At 40.7% G+C, this 20926-nt stretch overlaps 2 protein-coding genes across 2 annotated transcripts; one reads left to right on the top strand and one right to left on the bottom strand.

Moving 5' to 3' along the window:
* Positions 1–875: 875 nt before the first annotated feature.
* LOC145500496 (uncharacterized) lies at positions 876–10461 on the bottom strand. The gene is made up of 4 exons (XM_081480033.1): positions 10063–10461; positions 7709–7823; positions 5987–6050; positions 876–3332 (listed from the first exon to the last, which is right to left on the bottom strand). The coding sequence occupies exons 1-4, from the start codon at positions 10319–10321 to the stop codon at positions 3249–3251; spliced, it is 522 nt and encodes a 173-aa protein (XP_081336159.1). The 5' UTR covers positions 10322–10461; the 3' UTR covers positions 876–3248.
* Positions 10462–14330: 3869 nt separating this feature from the next.
* Positions 14331–19640, top strand: LOC145501635 (uncharacterized). The gene has a single exon (XM_081481066.1). The coding sequence runs from the start codon at positions 14331–14333 to the stop codon at positions 19638–19640; it is 5310 nt and encodes a 1769-aa protein (XP_081337192.1).
* The last annotated feature ends 1286 nt before the right edge of the window (positions 19641–20926 follow it).

The raw sequence follows: 20926 nt of genomic DNA, 5'->3' as shown, positions 1-20926 counted from the left end.
AACCCCCAAAAAGACATGTTTGCAGCCAATAGGCCAATTCCGAGTTGCCTCAGTATGACTCAAGGGTTCATGAAGATTGCTCAAGTTGTGGTACAGTGATATAAATGTGATCCATTTGTGTACGGCAGTCAGTAGTATAATGGTTAACTAATTGTATGTATCCTCTGTTTTTTATCAGTGATTTTTTGAGAGACCTTTCGTCTGTTGTGTCTTGCATTATATTAATATTGAAATCTCCAATAAGTATGGTGGGTATTCTAGTATCTGTTATTACTGAGTTATGAAGATGAACGAGGGCTTTTATCAACTATAAAACTGGAACATTAGATTTGAACGGTAGCTACCTACTACATAGATATTTGGAATTGGACTGCTTAGAACTGCTTAGAACTGTTACAGTATTATATTTTATGGCAGGTCCAGACCAGCCCCCTGGGTTGCCAGACGCAGACCTGCCTCATCAAAAATATATGTATGTATGTATGTATGTAATTTCTACATTATTAATATTGAACCTGCATGGAATTCCTGTATAGTTTAAATCATTTTTTTAATGTATAAGGCAGTGCATAGCAAGTTCTGATATTGAAGTTTTAAAAGTCATTTCTGTGAAGAGTAAATCCACTTGGGATATACGTATCATCTTTATCTGACATACAAAGCCTTGTTTCCACAAAAATACTAACATCAGCTTTTTATCAGCGATTAGACATTTATGTGATACTATTATTGCAGCATCAGGTAATAAAGAGCGGTAGCATTGATCCATTAAAGTATTATTGACGGAAAGCTAGAATCTGAGTTGGAACATCACTCTGATAACAACTAAATCAAATATTATGATAATCAGAGAAGCTAAAAACAATTTTAACAAGTTTATGTTTTGTAAATATTTATTCACCACGCCTTCATAAGGCTACTTATAGGTTATTGAACAGCCATCTAAAGTCAACAACAACAGCAGCAGCATCTGCAACAGCTAAACTAACTAACTAACTACAAAATCAAAGTATAAAACATGAAATACAAAATTATTTAACAAGATCGTCTTAAATATAATAGTAGTAGCAGCGAAGAAAGTAATAAGAAACCTCAACGCTTGTACTTTCTCGTCTGAGAGTAAGTTTTGATCGCAATAAGAAAAAACATTATTTGCATAGTACAAATAATTCCATTGAACAAAGTTGTATGTGGATGAGAAATTGGTATAAAAAGTCTGGGCATGCAATTCTAAAAAAGAGTGCATGCTCCCAATTTTCAAATGCCTAGAAAATTCAATTTAACTAAGGTTATGGTGACGAGGGAACAATTGCAAATGGATCAGGTCCAACACTTAAACCGGATAGAGTCACCGACCCGCTACCTGTGCTGTTCCTCTCCCAATTTTTGCCTTTCACAACAAAGTTTCAGTTTTGGAACCGTTCAAATTGAACCCGCTCTGTGTGAATACCTAGACCAGTTCATTTTGGCAGCGGCCGTGCAATTTAGGCTATCTTCACCCCAGATTGGTCCAAAATGGATCAAACCCAAAACTGCCTAATGCATATTCTGAGCATGACTAACTGGTTGAAGTCGCTGATTCGCTCACGTTGATTAAGTAGTCGACCGGTTTTTGAACCTATGTTGATGTACTATGTTGATGAATTTTTTTCTTAATGAGCTTGAAAAGCCTAATTTCCTGTCACAATACCTACTATATACAATGACAAGCAGACAGATGAAGATGATATGGAAAAGCATCCAAAATTATTACAAAGAGTACATTGTAAATAAAATAAATTATACTCATGACACGGGCTCAGTCATGATGGTTATTATTTTGAGGTGGATTGGATTAAAAAATCAGAGTGCAGCTCAAATATCTTAAAGTAATTAAATATATGTAATTATAATTCATCAAATATTTTTGCTCGCACGAGATTGATCTAAATGAGTCACGTGACTGAATATAAACCAACGGGGAACATTCCCCAATTTTAAAAAAGATCTCGCGAGTTGCAAAAATACTTAAAAGTCACAATAGCCTCCAGCTGACTTTACAATTAGGCTCGGATATTTGTCCTTTGACATTATCTGTTCCTCGAAGCTAACAGCTCGCTTCCAGAAACAGAAAATGTCCGCAGACAAATATCTGAACATCTTTTCACGCCAAATGTAGGCCATTGTTTATTTGCAATTTAAACTTTGGTCACTTTTAAATAAGAGATTTTCACATTTAATTCAAAATAATGTTTAAATGTAATTGGTTTGGAAATTCCTAACTTATCTAGGTTTACAATTACTTTTGTTTGCATGTAATTTGTAAACATTACTGTCGATTTCTTCTCTTTTGTCCTTTTTTTCATCATAATTTTCCTAACATACGCTTACCTTTTAATTAAGGTCCAACCTCTACTAATGAACACTTCTATAGAACAGCCACCTCTCCACAACGGTCACCTCTACACAACAGCCACCTCTACCCAAAGGCCACTTCTACACAACGCCCCCCCCCTTTTTTTTTTCTTCCACTGACGGTCCATATCTCAGTACAACAATTCTACCAGGACCACCTCTCCACAACAGCAACGGCCACTAAAGTGCGTCCCGACTGCCTAAATAACCTCTCAACAACGGCCAGTTTAACAATAATTCACGAACGGTGTATGCAAAACTCCATTTTTTATAGCAAAAGGTCAACGAAACTTAATCCGTACAGTGCCTCGTTGGTGTCTGTTTCTGTTTTATTTAAAGGAGCTCAGTCATGGCATTTTGTTATTTTGGCCACGTGCAAAATTACCTCCAAATTAAAGGAAACCTGAAAATGATATTTTACTACGATAGAAAAACAGCAAAGCGATAATAATAAACCATAAAGGAACAAGAGTGGTTAAGGATGGAGAAGATTGACACGGACTACAAACGACCAGCGATAAAAATTCAGGCTCAAATCTTCAACATAGGCAAACCTTGAGGAAGCTCTTTTAATAGATATATATTTGTGTTATGTATTTATACACACACACACACACACACACACACACACACACACACACACACACACACACACAATCAGGTGTAATATTTCACCCTTACTGCCCCATAACGGCCACCTCTATCATTAATGGCCACTTTTCTCTGTCCCAAGGCAGCCGTTGTGGAGAGGTTCGACTGTTAAGTTATTAATTTAAATATAAAATAGCAATTGCCTGACTCAGCACCCATGCGACTACTTTACTTGGGCATTTATCATGTTGTCCAATGTGACATCAAAGTTGGCTTTCGTTCAAATTAAGTTGATCATAGTCATTTGTCGCTGATGGCTCCACATAGTCATAAGGTGGTACAGGGGGCTGCAAAGGAAAAGAGAATAACATGTCATTTTGCTAACCTGAAGCTGACCGATCGCTTCTTGTAATAAAATTGATTAGGATCCAGAGAAGTTACAACCATAAATCCCAGTGAAACCAATTGTCGGAAATCTGCGAATTCCTCGGAATTTCTAAAAACGACCACATTAAGGTGGCTTACTACAGTTTTGGTGGAATAAAACAGCTCAACTTCTAACTCTTTGGTAAAATGTTCCAACATGTTTTTCCTTTCTCTATTTACTGTTTATTTAAGTCTCTTACCATTCTATGTGAAACCTGAACAATTAAACGTCAACAAATGGCCAAAATGAACGACCGAGTATCTAAGGGGAGACTGAGCACTAGTAGGTAAAACCACGTTTTTCTCAAAATCTACCCGTATGACCCCCCTCAAAATTCAGGAATAAGAAATTGGTTCTGATTTAACATTCATGCAAAGTAAAATAAAAATCTGTAAGTCAAATTTTGAGCTATTTTTGATTTCACATTTTCTTAGTTTGCAAAAAATCTGTCTTACAGATTTATATTTTACTTTGCATGAATGTAAATCAGAGCCAATTTCTTATTCCTGAAATTTTGAGGTGGGGTCATACAGATAGATTTTGAGAAAAACGCGATTTAACCTACTAGAGCCCAGTCTCTCCTTAGGTACTCGGTCGTTCATTTTAGCCATTTGTTGACGTTTAATTGTTCAAGTTTCACATAGAATGGTAAAAGACTTAAGTAAACAGTAAATAGAGAAAGAAAAAACATGTTGGAACATTTTTCAAAAGAGTTAGAAGTTGGGCTGTTATAATCCATCAAAACTGTGGTAGGTCACTTTAAAAAAAAAAAAAAAGAAAAGAAAAGAAAACCTCTTTTTGCGAATCTCGGATTTGTCAAGAGCAATGGTAAACATTTTAAAGCAGTAATATAAAGAACGAACGTGGCAAGGACACAAAATCTAATTTTATGGAAATATTATGGAATGCACTGGCTACAAGCTGAGTGTGGTGTGTGATTTTGTAGGAATCACCAGGAATACCATATAAGGAAAATAAACAAGAAATAAGTAACCTCTCTAGAACTCTATACTTACAATACAAAGTTGCCATAAAACAGAAGTACCTCAATACCATCAAACCTCTCCATGTGTCCCTAATATTGACTTACTGCATTACAGAGGTAGAGATTATCTGAATTCCAACTCGGTTGGGAAAAAATGAACTTTCTCTAATAGAGAGGCGTCTGAATGTCTGAGGTTCCACTGTACTGGTACTATGTCGACGATTGCTGTTTTTGTTGTTGTTTTTTTTTTTTTGAGTTAGCCTAGCTATGTGGTCAGTTTCAGAGCAGCTCATAGCCTGCAGTCCGTATGTATTTCGCAATTTTCTCGCATGGTTTAAGCGCCACGCTGGGTTGGCATTGACGCAATCAACTACGCCACCAAGTACACGACTAAAATGAAAGGAAAATTTTCCCACTGTGATCAAATCAAGTTTAATGAATCTGTACTTAAACCAGGAACACCAGAATAGCAGCATATCGCTAACCACTAACTGTTAACGACTACCAGCTGAAAACCTAGCTGTTATCTGTCAAAAATTACATTGAAATCCAACTGTAAACATGTACCTGCAGATGGCGTAGTGCGTGCGCAAAACAAGTGCGAGATACGCAAATGTTTTACTTACTGGGAAGGTGACAGCAATAAATGTAACGCGCACCGTAAAAGTTTTCAAAAAAAGATGAATAACTTTAAAAAACGCGTGGTTCCCCTACATTTTATGTTATGAAATGGAAGTGGCAAGCCTATTCAACTTGTGATTAGTTTTTGGTTGTGAGCAAAAGGTATTTAGACTGTATTTTAGCTGAACCAGAGGAAGGCTGTCAGAGACGCTACAAGCGCTGTTGCAACGAATTTGTTATTAAAAACATATCAAAAATGGTTTTTATGTTACCATTTGCCATGTAGTTTAAAGATCTTTTTAAATATGTTTGCTTTTCTGTATGTAAAGGAGAATTCTAAGGAAATCTGTAATGAAATTTCCTTTCCTTCTTTTTTCAGGAAAATGCTGATGTCAGCATTTTTGTTGAGATTCAAGGCTAATTATCTCGAAAAAATGCGTGGCTACCCCCTATTTTCTTTGTGGATTCCAATAGCCCTTGGAAAGATCTAATTTTTCCGCGTGGTTCTAACCTGGCGCAAAAACCTTTGTATTTAGTAGGCACCGTCCTTAAATACTCGCAACTGATCAAACTATTTTGCTTTGAAATATTATTGCTGGAATCCACTTTCTTCTACTGCTGTACAGCCAGCGAGTTTTCCAAATAAATTGTGGTTAGCAAACATGGAAAACCTATATTTCTCTGATAAAAAGAGCCTTCCTGTCAATATGTGTACTCGGGCTTATAATACTTAAGAATTAAAAAAAATGTATCATAAAGCACAAAAGTTGGGACGAATAAAGATCGACAGGCCATTTTGCTATGCAAATATTTCCTAGTTCCCTTCCCTTGTGGGGGCAAGAAGTGATCACTAGGCCAAAAATGGCTTCATTAATTCATTAAATAGATCAAATTTTGCCCCTACAAGGGACTGGAGCTAGCATTAGCAAAATGATATATTGTAATATTATCAGACAATATCTACTTACCTGAAGTATTAAACGGTTCCTTAAGCGTATTCTTGGTAATACACCACGCCTATGAAGCCATTGTCTGAGGAGAAGATTACACACACAGTTTGGATGCATGCCTAATCTTTGATCAACAGATTTACTGTGATACACTAGCTGAGAGGCTAGTGAATTATATTTAACAATAACATTATTAACTCTCGATATCTATCGCGTGACAGTTGACGAGGGCGCAGCCACTGTAATAAAATAAGGCCGAGGGCATAAGTCGAATCCAAGTCGCGTCGAATAAATTAAAAATAGGTGCGACAAAGAGTCGACTTAATTCCAGCGTGGTAACAAACGTCGAACCTGCTTCGATCCTCTTTCACAAGTTGCACTTCATTAAAACACGGGAATAAGCACGTGTCCCCGTGCTATTCACTCGATGTGCAGCTACTTAATGCTAGGACTTGCTAGCGAAATGCCGAACTACAGTACTCGTCGGGCCTTACTTTGGCAATTAATTGCGAAAAAAGAAAGAGACGACTCGCATTACATACAGCTCTGAGGACAGTGCGTTAGGGACGACAGCTATTGCTCCAAGTGGCATGCTTTTGTTGGCGAACAACAAAGGAGCAGCAGTCTTGGGCAGCTGTCTTGATGTCAGCAATGACTTTCCATAGCTCGCCACTCCCCGGTCGCGAAATTGTCTTTGTACAGCGCATGCTCACCAGGGGAGGAAGGGGAAAATAGCGTTCGGCAGATAAGGGAGTATGTATTTTTGTGTTTATTACGTTTGCCAAGCCCATCCCATCAATTATTTTTTAATTTGCATGATTTATGGATAAAGTTCAGCGCGTGTTTAGAACGACGTTTGCTGAAACGCCGAACCACTGTCGGATTATCCGACTTGGCAAGTCGAGCTTATGCTAGAGTCGAACCAATTAATTTGAGTCGAACTTAATTGCGGCAAACGTCGCACCATTCATGCTCCTATTTCAAAATTAATAGGTTCGACGAATTAAGTTCGATTAAAGTTCGACGTTTGCTCCAGTTCTAACACTGCTGAGGTTAACAGATTGTTGGATTGCCGTGTAATGAAGAACTGTCTTGAGATGTTGATTGAATAGGGGAGCTTACCATTTAGCAAAAAAAATCCGGAAATTTCAGTTGCAAGTTAAATGGAACAGTAATTTTCCAGAAAATCCGTTCGGTAATTGTAGACTACCTCCAGAAGTAGTCCACGTTTTTTGTTCGGAAAGGAACGACAGAAATTTCCTTGCAATTTTGTAAATTTTCCAGTTTCCAGTGTCTCATCAGCCGAAAACAATTAGGAGAAATCTAATTTCAAATGGTATGCGCCATCTCGTTCGGTTGGTTTGCTGATTTTGGAAAAACCCTAACCATTATTCAACGGTCATTCCAACCGCTTTATTCTAACAAATGGTAAGCACCCTAGGTCTCCACTCTTTAAATCAACTGTCTATAGAAAACCCCATCGATTAAACTCAAAATATTACTCACAACCATTAACACATTCCAAGTTTTATGTTAACAGTTCTAAAAAGAGCAAAGCCTATATTGCTTTAGAACATGATCGCTTACAAGAACCCATTCCCACAAGCGACAAGATCTCTCTTTATGTCCAAAGACCCCTCCTTGGATTTCCCAAGGTGGTCACTTAAAAGAAATTCCTCTGTTAGTAAAAAAAAGCCACTCGTGACTAGCAGCAGTACACTGACAAAAATACCTTCGTACCTAAGCAAGTATACCGCAACCGAAGCTGTTATAGATGCAACCACAACTGACACTGTGATCAAAGCGATTTGTTTGCTGCTCAGGTTTCCTCCGTCCTTTTGTGGTGTTGAGTTATCTACATGAAAAATACATGCATCCCTAGCAGTTACATATGAGTTTCTTACCAGGGATTCATTTTAAAACAAAATGGAAACACGAAAACAAACCCTGGCCCAGTGTTCAAAACGCCATGTATTGTAATCATCTTACATACCACAAAAACCTGAAGATTGAATATTTGTTCATTTAAAAAAACAAAACCCTCCCTCGGAATAAGTTTAACTGTACTCTCTTTCAAGAGCACCCCCACCATGGAGCCACCTATCCTAAAATGATAAGTAAAAGCTTGGGTCCACTTTTTTGCTCCTTTAATCATGTACTGCTTAGAATAAAATTTAAACTACATGACGGTATGTTGCATTGTGTTCGCAAACTCATTAATGACTAATGAAATTTTAAAGGCTGCCGCACACTAGCCGATTTTCTGTCGTAGAACTGCAGATTTTATGTCGGGGTCAAATCGGGTGAAAAAATTTGTCGGGCCATCTGCTTGTCGCACACTAGCCAATTTTTTTGTCGCGACTAACCGCGTTCAGGCTTGGGGCCGAGTCATCCAAAATCAAGATGGCGCCTATTCACTGACGTGACTCTCATGACATTTCTTAATTAGTTGAGGCGCGCGCGAGCCCCGACAAATTGTCTTGGTCCACCGCACACTAGCCGACAAGGCCCGACAAGACGTTTTCAGATCTAGCACTGTCAGGTATCGCCCGACAAGCCCCGATCTTCTCGCAGACTTGTCTGAATTGATCGCACACTAGCCGACAAGTGAAGATTTTTTGTTGGCCGACAAAAAATCGACTACCAAGCGGCAGCCATAAGAAGAGAAATCATGAACGTGACAGTGTTTACACGATCCGGTAACACGGAACAAAATCAGCCATGCTGGGGCACAAGTTACACAGTGGGACTTCCACGACAAGGCAGCCTGTACCAAAAGAGATTTTTATGATTTTATTTCTCCGTTTTCTCCTTAGCTCTAGTTTCCATTGAAAAGATATATCAAACACTCAAGATACTAGAGTGAAGAATGATCATCGCAGTTAATTTTCCAATTTAAGCAATTGGAAAGAAGAAGCCTGAAAAAATCAGGGCTTCAACGGGATTCGAACCCGTGACCTCCGCGATACCGGTGCGATGCTCTACCAACTGAGCTATGAAGCCACACATTGGGAGCGAGGTCAATTAATTGAGTTCATATCTTCCCGTGAGGAGTGAAATGATGTGAAGTTTATATGAAATAATTCATATATGAACTGCGGTTGTAGATGAGAGTGGAAAATTAACTGCGATGATCATTCTTCACTCTCATCTACAACCGCAGTTCATATATGAATTATTTCATATAAACTTCACATCATTTCACTCCTCACGGGAAGATATGAACTCAATTAATTGACCTCGCTCCCAATGTGTGGCTTCATAGCTCAGTTGGTAGAGCATCGCACCGGTATCGCGGAGGTCACGAGTTCGAATCCCGTTGAAGCCCTGATTTTTTCAGGCTTCTTCTTTCCAATTGCTTAAATCGGAAAATTAACTGCGATGATCATTCTTCACTCTCATCTACAACCGCAGTTCATATATGAATTATTTCATATAAACTTCACATCATTTCACTCCTCACGGGAAGATATGAACTCAATTAATAACCTCGCTCCCAATGTGTGGCTTCATAGCTCAGTTGGTAGAGCATTGCACCGGTATTGCGGAGGTCACGAGTTCGAATCCCGTTGAAGCCCTGATTTTTTCAGGCTTCTTCTTTCCAAATGCTTAAATTGGAAAATTAAGTGCGATGATCATTCTTCACTCTCATCTACAACCGCAGTTCATATATGAATTATTTCATATAAACTTCACATCATTTCACTCCTCACGGGAAGATATGAACTCAATTGATTGACCTCGCTCCCAATGTGTGGCTTCATAGCTCAGTTGGTAGAGCATCGCACCGGTATCGCGGAGGTCACGGATTCGAATCCCGTTGAAGCCCTGATTTTTTCAGGCTTCTTCTTTCCAATTGCTTAAATTGGAAAATTAAGTGCGATGATCATTCTTCACTCTCATCTACAACCGCAGTTCATATATGAATTATTTCATATAAACTTCACTCAAGATACTGTTTGACCACATTTCCAGACACCTCAAGGTTTCGCAAAAATACTACGCTATGTGTCATATCGTTAACTCTCTTGTCGGTGATTAGAAATGCGGTCAAACGTTTTCTTTCTATTTGATATTTTACTTTCTTAACCCACCTTGAAGTTCCTTAATTATGTACGGCTCACCACCTGCACTACAAAATTGTTCTTTGTTACACATCTTTATGAAGACATTGTAACTTTTGGCAGAATCAAGTCTTTGTAAAACTGCTCTATTTGATGTGGCATCCACATGATATTCACAGTCTGGAACAGAACCTTGGCTAACATGATGATAATTGCAGTAAACCACATGTTTACCAGGAGTGCCATGCCAGGAGGAATTGCGTGCCAACTGGAAGAAACAGTAGGACATAAGTACTGTTAAGAGTTCAATAGAGGATATTACATGGCCGCACGGAGATAAGAAATTTCTCTTCGAGTGTTGAAAAATATTTCACGAGTGAGCGCTGCGGACGATTGAAATGTTTTTCAACACGAGTAGATACATTTCGTATTTCCAAGCGACCATGAAATTTTCATTTTTATTAGATACAATTCTCACAATACATAACGACGTTTTTGAAGATTTCCAACCATCAGGTGCTTTATCATATCCAAACTGATTAAGGGTGGGGTAGGTGCTGTCAGCTGAAGCCAAAGGATGACGTTGAAAACACTTACCAAGACCTTCATTACCAAATTTATACTAGAGACGAATTATCCGATGCCGAATTTACATGAGGAGACATTGGTTTATCCAACTGAGACGCCTTATCAGTCTGACATGGATAAATAGCCTAGGTATAAATCCGGTGTCTGGACGAATTAGGTGGCAAAATTGATCTTGAACTGACTCATCTGTCAGCACGTCTTGCAGACATGCTGAGACGGATCAGTCCAAGACAAATTAATGAAGAGATTGTCTGTAAATTACAAAAAGACCAGAATATTAAGAATGGCTGACTGTTAGGATCGAGAAACGCCGGTCAACGTCCCATTCGACAAATCGCTCATATTTTGCCCAAAGATACCCTTAGGTGACCTAATTCTAAAAATCATATTTAAAGGTTCCAGCGAATTTTTATTTTTCAGAAATTCGCGAAAATTTGAAAGCGCGGTCAAAGTGCGGTTTTTCGTGTAATAAAATGACCGAAATAAGGTGCGAGGACGAAGCGCTGCTAAAGTCTTAAAATAAACTCAATTGACTTCAAACTTCACGCAAATGTGGAACAACCACTCTAATTTATTCCTCGCTTTAAACTAATCTCAGATATGTTGATATAGTGGTTTTCCGAACCATTTTAAAAACAGCTATGAAGCGTGTGAAAAATAACGGCAAAATATAGGTCATGTTTAACAGCATAAAAATGCATCTGGTACCTCACTTTCCGATTATTTTACTTTACAGCCTTAAAATATCATTATTAAAGATATACCATGCCAAGTTTCATGCTCGAACTCGCAGTATTTCCCTCTGTGAAAAAAGAAAATCTATGTCGATGTGTTGGGCGCAAATAACACAATAATTATGCACGAACTAGAGACAAATCAATTTCAATGGCGAAAGTAAAAGGCTATCATTAATTAGAATCCCGTCAATTCACTGCTATCACTAGAAACATAATGTCCACTGCATAAAAACTGTTTTTAGACGTTTTCGAACCATTGCGCGTTAACTTTGTTTAATTTCGTGTCCGCCGTCATGTCTAGTTTGTCATCGCGTGTATTTCCTTAATGTTAACAACACGTGAATGGTTGTCATAACAAACGCAAGAGATTTCCGGGAACCTTAATGTTTTCGATTCACCAAAACGCTTTAAGTTCGTTAAGACACAATAATGTGTCAACTTGGTATGCTTTTTAGCATCAAGGACGTTAAAGGACTGTAACTTAATCGAGTTGAAATATCTTGAAGCAAATCAAAATCGCGCCCTTATTCTAATTTGCTAAACAGCCGATCTCCGCTCAAGTTCAAGAAGTCGAGAGGTTAATCCGGCAATGTATTACCGGTACAACAACAAAATCAAACCGAGGTCATCAAAAGTGTAAGTTTAAAAGTGTAGTGGCAAGTTCCAAATAAATTTCGCCTATATAAATTGGAAACAAGACGTGAAACGGTCTGACCCGAAACAAATAAACAAAATATTAATATGACTAATTTAACCCGAAAATGTTACAGAAAACATACCTAAAAGCCGTCGATTCCCCTCGATACCACTCCGCATTGCCTTAAAGAGCCCAAGCTTTCTGCTGTAAGAATCAGGGGCCTCATGAATCTGTATTTATTATATCGGCAACCATGCTGCGTGGCTGATATTCGAGACTCAGTAAAAGTTGTCACACAACCGTACGAGCAGCCCAGTCACGCTTTCACTGCTCTTGCACAAATGTTCAACATTTCGCAATTTACATAAACCGACTACAAGTTTAAAGTAGTGACAGTAGATTGAAATGCGCTTTTTAAAGCTGTCCTATCGAGGAACAATTATTTCTTGTTTTTGAATGGCTCTTAGTTGTAGCTACAGTCGGGGAGGGGGGAGAGGGTATTCCCGGAAATTTCGGATATCTGTATGCCGTGGAAGATTAAGTGGTCTCCAGCTCTTAACGCCAACACTGAAACACTAGATGATTCTCGAAGTATCACAGGGGTCACTAAGCTAAATAATTTTGAGTGTAGCACCGCTGAGTCAATTAACCGTTGGCGCGCATATTGCATTGACCGTGGACAGGTGGAAAAACAGTTAAACCGGAAAAGCCTGTTGCACATTGTAATTTAGCGTTGTCCAACACGCAGTCGGTCTGGTTGTAATGTTAATCGTATTTGAGAGAATCTCAAGTTTTCTTTCGACACATACTGGGGTGACATATTACTAGATGGGCGTGACCGGGAGCCACGAGTCAAGTCAGTCAACTCGCCATGCTTAACCGAGAAGAGTGACTGCGACCTTAACATCAGTGCCATTATCAACGGGTGTGACCGAGGAAGCGTCTGCTGAGGTTTCCATAGATAGTAACCATGCACGGTAGGGGTGTATTGATGTCTTCAAGGCCGCTGCATTCGTGTCTTTTATAGGCTGTCTACTTTAGAGAGGCACTTGTCGCTGGAGAAATGTACTCAGTCCCTGGAAAGCTATTCCCTTATGGACTTAGCCAAAATGTGCAAACCTTGCTTGGAGCAGGCGTTGGCGCTTAACTCAAAGCCATAATAGGTCACCAGGAAGCCCTCGTTGTTTTAAAAAAGGTTTCGGCTCTCAGGGCAGTCAGTGACAAGCAGCAATCGTATCTTATGGCAAAATTGCGCGTTGGTCAAACGACAGGCCGAAAGGTTGACGCCGAACTGGTGGCGCGGGAATGCGCAGTGCCCGGGATCCTTATAATTTTCGTCTTTTTCAGGTGCTAGTTTTTCTTTCATCTAAGTGCCGCAATGCGCCAAAGTGATCCTGATGAGATGCATGTTCAGGCATCTAAAGAGGTGAGAAATTTTAGTCAGGCAAAGGAAGTTGTAGAAATACTCCAGCTCCAGCATCCTTTGGTACACGACCAGCGAGACTCCTGTGCCTTGGCGATGGAGGGTGACCTAAAGAACCTGAAACTGTGTATGCTACCGTGCGGGTGCGAAGACATGGGACTAGATAGACCTCTCCCACTAGTGCGCGGAAAAGCTCCAAACTCGGCGCTTTTGAAGTATTTTACTAACAACTGCACTTGGCGGAAGTATTCTTAGGAACTGCCGGTGTTTGGCTTCTTCGGTATTTAGCAAACACCTCTTGCGGGAGCGGGGGGGGGGGGGAGGGGGGAGGATCGTTAAATTTTTGTAGAAAAGGGGAGGGAGTAGAGGAGGAAGACCCTTAAGAGGAAAAACTAACGGCCGAATCGTCTCAACCTCGTTCCCAGGGTCTCTCATTTCACCACCCCCCTGGAGCGAGCTCAGCATCAGTTCATTAGAATAACACAGAGGCCTGTGTTCCGAACTGAAATTTTGTGTTCATTTTGTGTAAGGCGCGTTGCCTATTTACCGAGTGGAGACTAGGTCCGAGTGATGACATGTTGTAAACGAAAAAACGTGAGCTGGACGTTCGGGTCAAAGAGCAGATGAATATTGTTATAAATTTTGTTGCGTTTATGGAATAAATCGTTCATTTTCATGGTCCTTCGAGCCGAATATTGGATTTGGAGAAACAGTTTCGACGATTGGTCGAGCAAAAGGAGAGTTGGATCCGTTTATTACTGCGAAGAAGTTGGTTTTCGCATATCGGCGATTTGGCGCCAAACAAACCACATGTGTATTGCATCAGCACTTTGAACGAGAGGAACTTCTGTGAATGTGCAGACCTGTAATTGTTGCGATTATATGAGGTTAGTAAAATTTGTGGTCTTTCAAAATGTCGAAAGATTTAGAAGCTATCAAGAAAAAGAGAAAATTCCTGAGAAAATCTGTCACAGACACGTTGAAGTTAATCGACGAAGCCCTGTCACAACAAGATAATTATGCACGAGTTCAAGTGTTGAAAGATAATGTCGCAAGTAAGTGGAGTGACTTGCAGGAAGTGCAAGCCACGATGTGCACAATGTTAGAGGATGAAGAGATCGAGGCGGAATGTGAGAGCCATAATGAATACGAAGCGCGTGTAATTGAAAGCATGGCCAAAATGACAAGTTATTTGGCAAGTAAACAAGTTCCCGAAGTACAATTGTTAGGAAGCAATCCACCCGTATCCCAGTCGTCCTCTCAAGTACAAGTTAAGCTACCCAAGATTAATCTACCAACCTTTGACGGAAATGTTTTGAGCTGGCAACCCTATTATCAGTCGATAAAAGTTTCAGTGGTTGACAATCCGTCGTTGGCAGATGTCCAAAAATTAGAGTACTTGATGAGATCGCTAAAGGGTTCGGCTGCTGAAGCGGTGAAAGGTTTTGCAGTGGTACAAGCGAATTACAAGCCAGTTTTGGAAATCTTGAAGGAAAGATTCGGGCATGCAAGGTTAATACTTGATGCACATGTAAGATCCTTGATCCATTTGCCACGTTTGAGCTCTGATGATGCAACCTCCATGCGTAAATTCTACGATGAAGTGATAGGTCACGTTCGCTCTGTTGAGTCCTTTGGTGAAAAGTTTAATTCTGAAACTTTGGCTCCAGTTCTTGTGCCTCTAATAGTTGACAAGCTGCCAAAAAAAATTGTGGAAAAATGGGAATTGGAGCTTAATGAGGAGAAAGCTAAACAGGACTGTGTGGAAGTGAAAATACTGTTTACTTTCTTGGAGCAATTGATAAGAGCTAAAGAGTCTTCACAGCCTCCTTCTCTTGATTCCAAAGCTCCGGCAAAGGAAAATCTTGGAAATCGTGAAAACCGTTTCAAGTTTAACCGGTCACAAAAATTATCCACCTCTGCATTATGTGCGGCAACGCAAGAGGGCAAGTGTGTCATTTGCTACAAAAACCATGGTTTGAAGTCATGTGTCACTTTTCTGACATTACCTGTGAAAGAAAGATTCAGAAAAGCAACGTCTAAAGGCCTGTGTTTCCGATGCCTTGAACCTGGTCATAGAGCCGAAGTGTGCCAGAAACCCCCATGCAAGCATTGCCAAGGTAGACATCACAGTCTCCTGCATCAGGATTCAGCTCGTCCTCCCTTGGAAGAAGTCAAGGTGGAATCAGCCCCGGAATTACTACCCTCGTCGTCAGGTCCTGCTTTGCCGTCCTCAGTTGTGGCAAATTCTGTTGCAGTGAGCTCAGGTGGAAAAGTGATCCTGCAGACCATACCAGCTATTTTGTGTGGATCAAATGGGTGTTCAAAAGTTGTGAGATGTTTCTTTGATCCTGGTTCTCAAACGTCGTTTGTTCGGCAGAGTGTAATTGATGAGCTTGGTCTTGATGGGAAGAGTGTCAAAATTGCTGTTTCTGGATTTGGTGGAGAGGCCACCAAGAGCACTTTGCGGAAGAGAACTGCGTTTACTGTGGCACCTATTGACAAATCTGGACAGCCTCAATGTATTGAGGCACTTACTACACCAGTAATATGCCGGCCAGCTGAAGCTGTGGATATTCATCCAACAAGATGGTGTCACCTTCGAAACATAGCATTTCCTGAAGAATTCCCTAGAGAGGAACAAGAGATTGATGTGCTTATTGGCTTGGATTTCTATTATTCCTTTGTGACAAGAGACATTGTAAGAGGGGGTTCCCGTGAGCCAGTTGCAGTTCGCACAACTTTGGGTTGGGTCTTCTGTGGGCCAACAGGTGGTCATGGCCAAGAATGCACTGTGTCTATGAATGTTCAAATTAGTGTTGAAGAACAATTGAATGAAACACTTCAAAAGTTCTGGGATTTGGAGTCCATTGGTGTCAGACTTGCTGAAAGTTCAATTTCTACTACTCATGCAGAAGATGTGGTCTTGAAGAAGTTTAAAGAGACACTAACATACAATGATGGTCGCTATGAAGTATCCTTACCATGGAAGGAAGATTGCATTTCATTGAAAGATAATTACCGGCAAGCGGAAAGTAGGTTGTACAATCTAGAAAAGAAGCTGCTCCATGAGCCAGTGAAAGCTGCATCGTACAGAGAAGCGATTAACAAGTATGTTGAGAACGGTGTTGCTGAAGAAGTACCTTGTGATGAAATTACACCAACAGATGGGCGTCCGGTGTTCTATCTCCCTCATCATGCGATCATCAGGGAAGACAAGCAGACAACCAAGACAAGAGTTGTGTTTGATGCATCAGCGAAAGATAGCAATGGTGTCTCTCTGAACAGCTGCTTAGAGCCAGGCCCAGCATTACAGCCAGATTTGGTCGGAATTCTTCTGCGTTTTCGAAAGAATTATGTTGGTATCATGGGTGACATAGAGAAGATGTTCTTGCAGATTCGGTTAAAAGAAGAAGACAGAGATTCACACCGGTATCTGTGGAGAGATTTGGACCCCAAGGCCACGCCTAAGATTTACAGAATGACAAGGGTCACATTTGGAGTTGTTTCCAGTCCGTTTCTTGCCATTGGCACTATTCAAGAGCATGTGAAAAGGTGTAAAGAAACATTCCCTGTTGCATCAAATGAAATCTTGAGGAACACTTATGTTGATGACTTTGCTTCAGGGAGAGACAATGTGCAGGAAACGCTGAAATTACAGCGAAGTGCTACTGAGCTTATGCAGAAAGCTGCCTTTAATTTGACAAAATGGTCAAGCAATTCATCTGAGCTTATGGAGGCCATACCAGAGAGGGACAGAGCAGCAGTTAGTCTTGTCAGCCTGGAAAGTGATCTAGCAGAAGCACATCCAATCACAAAAGCATTAGGATTAAAGTGGAATACACTTACTGACAACCTTGTCTTTACAATTGATGTGGACATTGTTAAGTCGAGATCAAAGACAGTGTACACTAAAAGAAAGGTGGCGTCTTTGGCAGCAAAGATATTTGATCCGATTGGTCTAATCGCACCCTTTTCAGTGAGGTCAAAATTAATTCTTCAAAGCTTGTGGACCAAGGGTGTTGGATGGAATGAGGAAATTCCCATGGAAGTCTCATCGAAATGGAATCAGTGGGTTCAAGAGATTTCTGAACTTGGACACCTTCAAATTTCTAGATGTTACACTGATTTGCCATTAGGTCAGAACCCCAAAGTAGAGCTACACGCATTTGGTGATGCGTCAGAAGTTGCTTATGCCTCTGCAGTTTATCTGAGAGTTGTTTGTGAAGATGGAAGGGTATCTACCAGTCTTGTGATGTCCAAGACCCGAGTGGCTCCTGTAAGGAAGATTACCCTACCGCGCTTAGAGTTGATGGCTGCTGTAATTACTGCTAGACTTTGCACCTATGTCAAAGGTGCAATAGATTGTCCCATTAGCCGCATTGTTTGTTGGACAGACAATTCTTCAACGTTACACTGGATTAGAGGAGCAGCCTCACAGTGGAAACCATTTGTTGCTAATCGTGTTATTGAAATTCAGTCGTTGCTGGATCCCAGTGTTTGGAGGTATTGTCCAGGACCGCAGAACCCAGCTGATCTACCTACCCGAGGTTTATCTGCAAGTCAGTTACGAGAGAGTCATTTGTGGTGGAAAGGACCCTCTTGGTTGCAAGAGTCCGAAAAAGATTGGCCCGAGGATTTAAGGTCAAAACCCTCCAGTGAAATTGTTAACCCAGAGAGGAAGAGTAAAGCTAGTGTCAGTTGTGTTGTGCAACCCAAAGAGCCGTTTATTGACTTCACAAGATTCAGCAAGTATAGTCGCTTGCTAAGAACTGTTGCTTGGATCAGAAGATTCGTTAGCAACTCAAGAGTGAAAGAAGAGGAAAGAATTGACAGCCCTTTAACTGGTTTAGAGATACAAAATGCAGAAGAATGGTTGATATCTCATGTACAAGAAGCAGGTTTTCCTGAAGAAATTGCGTCATGTAAACAGCATGGTCCTGTGAAGGACAGCAACCTTGCCAATTTAAACCCGTTTATGTGTCCGACTAGTCATTTTCTTCGTGTTGGAGGAAGAATTCACAAGTCACTGTTGCCAGAAGAGGAGAAACATCCTATTATCCTGCCTTCTAACCATCCTGTTGTTAAGTTGTTAATTGATGATATTCACAGCCGTGAACTACATGCTGGAGTTGAACACACTTTGTCACTTTTGCGACAGAGATTTTGGGTGATCAAGGGACGATCGACCGTCCGTCAGACACTAAGGAACTGTCTAATTTGTCGCCATTACCAAACAAAACCCTTTGGTCAGCAGATGGCACCACTTCCTGAAGACAGAATTAAGCCTGCACCACCGTTCACTAACGTGGGTCTAGACTTTGCTGGTCCTTTGTATTTGAAAGACAGTGGTGAAAAAGTCTATATCTGTTTATTTACATGTGCAGTTACCCGTGCAATACACTTGGAGTTGGTATGTGATATGACAACTGAGCGATTTCTCCTTGCTCTTAGACGGATGATTGCAAGAAGAGGAATGTGCAGCATTATTTGGTCAGATAATGCAAAAACTTTTAAGGCTGCTAACAAGGAGCTACAGCGATGTTGGAGAGTATTGGAATCAGACCAGACCCAAAGTGCTTTGTCTGAAAAGAAGATTCAGTGGAAGTTCATTGTGGAAAAAGCCCCATGGTGGGGTGGCTTTTATGAACGTCTTGTAAAGAGTGTCAAGACGCCACTGAAGAAACTATTTGCCAAAGCAGTGTTGGATGCCGAGCAGTTAACTACTATTTTAGCTGAAATTGAAGCACAGCTGAACAGTCGTCCTCTTACTTACCTTGGTGCAGACCCTGATGACTACAGTGTGATTACCCCTGCACAGATTTTGATTGGCAGGAATCTTCAAGCGTGTCCGACTAAAGACACTCATGTTTCAGAACAGACCTCAAGAGCCCTCACCAAACGTTTTCAGTATCACCAGAAGCTTGTAAATGGATTTTGGAAGCGTTGGCATGCAGAGTACCTAAAATCCCTGACACCTCTCAAGAAATGGTACAAGATTGGTCGTGAAATCTGCAAAGGTGACTTGGTCCTAGTAAGTGAGGATCGCGTAGCTCGGGGTCAGTGGTCACGTGCACGAGTGGAAGACACCCACACAGGCCGTGACGGTCTTGTCCAGTCCGTTACCCTGCGGACCTCATCTGGAAGTCTTACCCGTCGTCCAGTACAGCGGTTACACCTGTTTGAAAGCTCTGATGCTGACTTAGCTGCTGAACTTAATTGAACTTTATGAGACCTTGTTGAACATTTTAGTTGAACTCTATTGAACTTGGTTGACAAGTTACATGTAGTGATGCACTCCCTGCATCGGGCGGGAGGATGTTCCGAACTGAAATTTTGTGTTCATTTTGTGTAAGGCGCGTTGCCTATTTACCGAGTGGAGACTAGGTCCGAGTGATGACATGTTGTAAACGAAAAAACGTGAGCTGGACGTTCGGGTCAAAGAGCAGATGAATATTGTTATAAATTTTGTTGCGTTTATGGAATAAATCGTTCATTTTCAGCCTGTTAGGGTAAAGCGTAGGGACAATCTGCAGTCCTTCCACTAGTGTCTCACTATCACTCTTCTCGGTTAAGCATGGCAAATTGACTGACTTGACTCGTGGCTCCCGGTCACGCCCATCTAGTAATATGTCACCCCAGTATGTGTCGAAAGAAAACTTGAGATTCTCTCAAATACGATTAACATTACAACCAGACCGACTGCGTGTTGGACAACGCTAAATTACAATGTGCAACAGGCTTTTCCGGTTTAACTGTTTTTCCACCTGTCCACGGTCAATGCAATATGCGCGCCAACGGTTAATTGACTCAGCGGTGCTACACTCAAAATTATTTAGCTTAGTGACCCCTGTGATACTTCGAGAATCATCTAGTGTTTCAGTGTTGGCGTTAAGAGCTGGAGACCACTTAATCTTCCACGGCATACAGATATCCGAAATTTCCGGGAATACCCTCTCCCCCCCTCCCCGACTGTAGCTACAACTAAAAGCCATTCAAAAACAAGAAATAATTGTTCCTCGATAGGACAGCTTTAAAAAGCGCATTTCAATCTACTGTCACTACTTTAAACTTGTAGTCGGTTTATGTAAATTGCGAAATGTTGAACATTTGTGCAAGAGCAGTGAAAGCGTGACTGGGCTGCTCGTACGGTTGTGTGACAACTTTTACTGAGTCTCGAATATCAGCCACGCAGCATGGTTGCCGATATAATAAATACAGATTCATGAGGCCCCTGATTCTTACAGCAGAAAGCTTGGGCTCTTTAAGGCAATGCGGAGTGGTATCGAGGGGAATCGACGGCTTTTAGGTATGTTTTCTGTAACATTTTCGGGTTAAATTAGTCATATTAATATTTTGTTTATTTGTTTCGGGTCAGACCGTTTCACGTCTTGTTTCCAATTTATATAGGCGAAATTTATTTGGAACTTGCCACTACACTTTTAAACTTACACTTTTGATGACCTCGGTTTGATTTTGTTGTTGTACCGGTAATACATTGCCGGATTA

This window comes from Orbicella franksi, chromosome 10, assembly GCF_964199315.1.
Source record: "Orbicella franksi chromosome 10, jaOrbFran1.1, whole genome shotgun sequence".
NCBI classification, from domain to species: domain Eukaryota; kingdom Metazoa; phylum Cnidaria; class Anthozoa; order Scleractinia; family Merulinidae; genus Orbicella; species Orbicella franksi.
The sequence above is the reverse complement of the archived record's forward strand: the minus strand, read 5'-3'. Positions and strand labels throughout refer to the sequence as shown.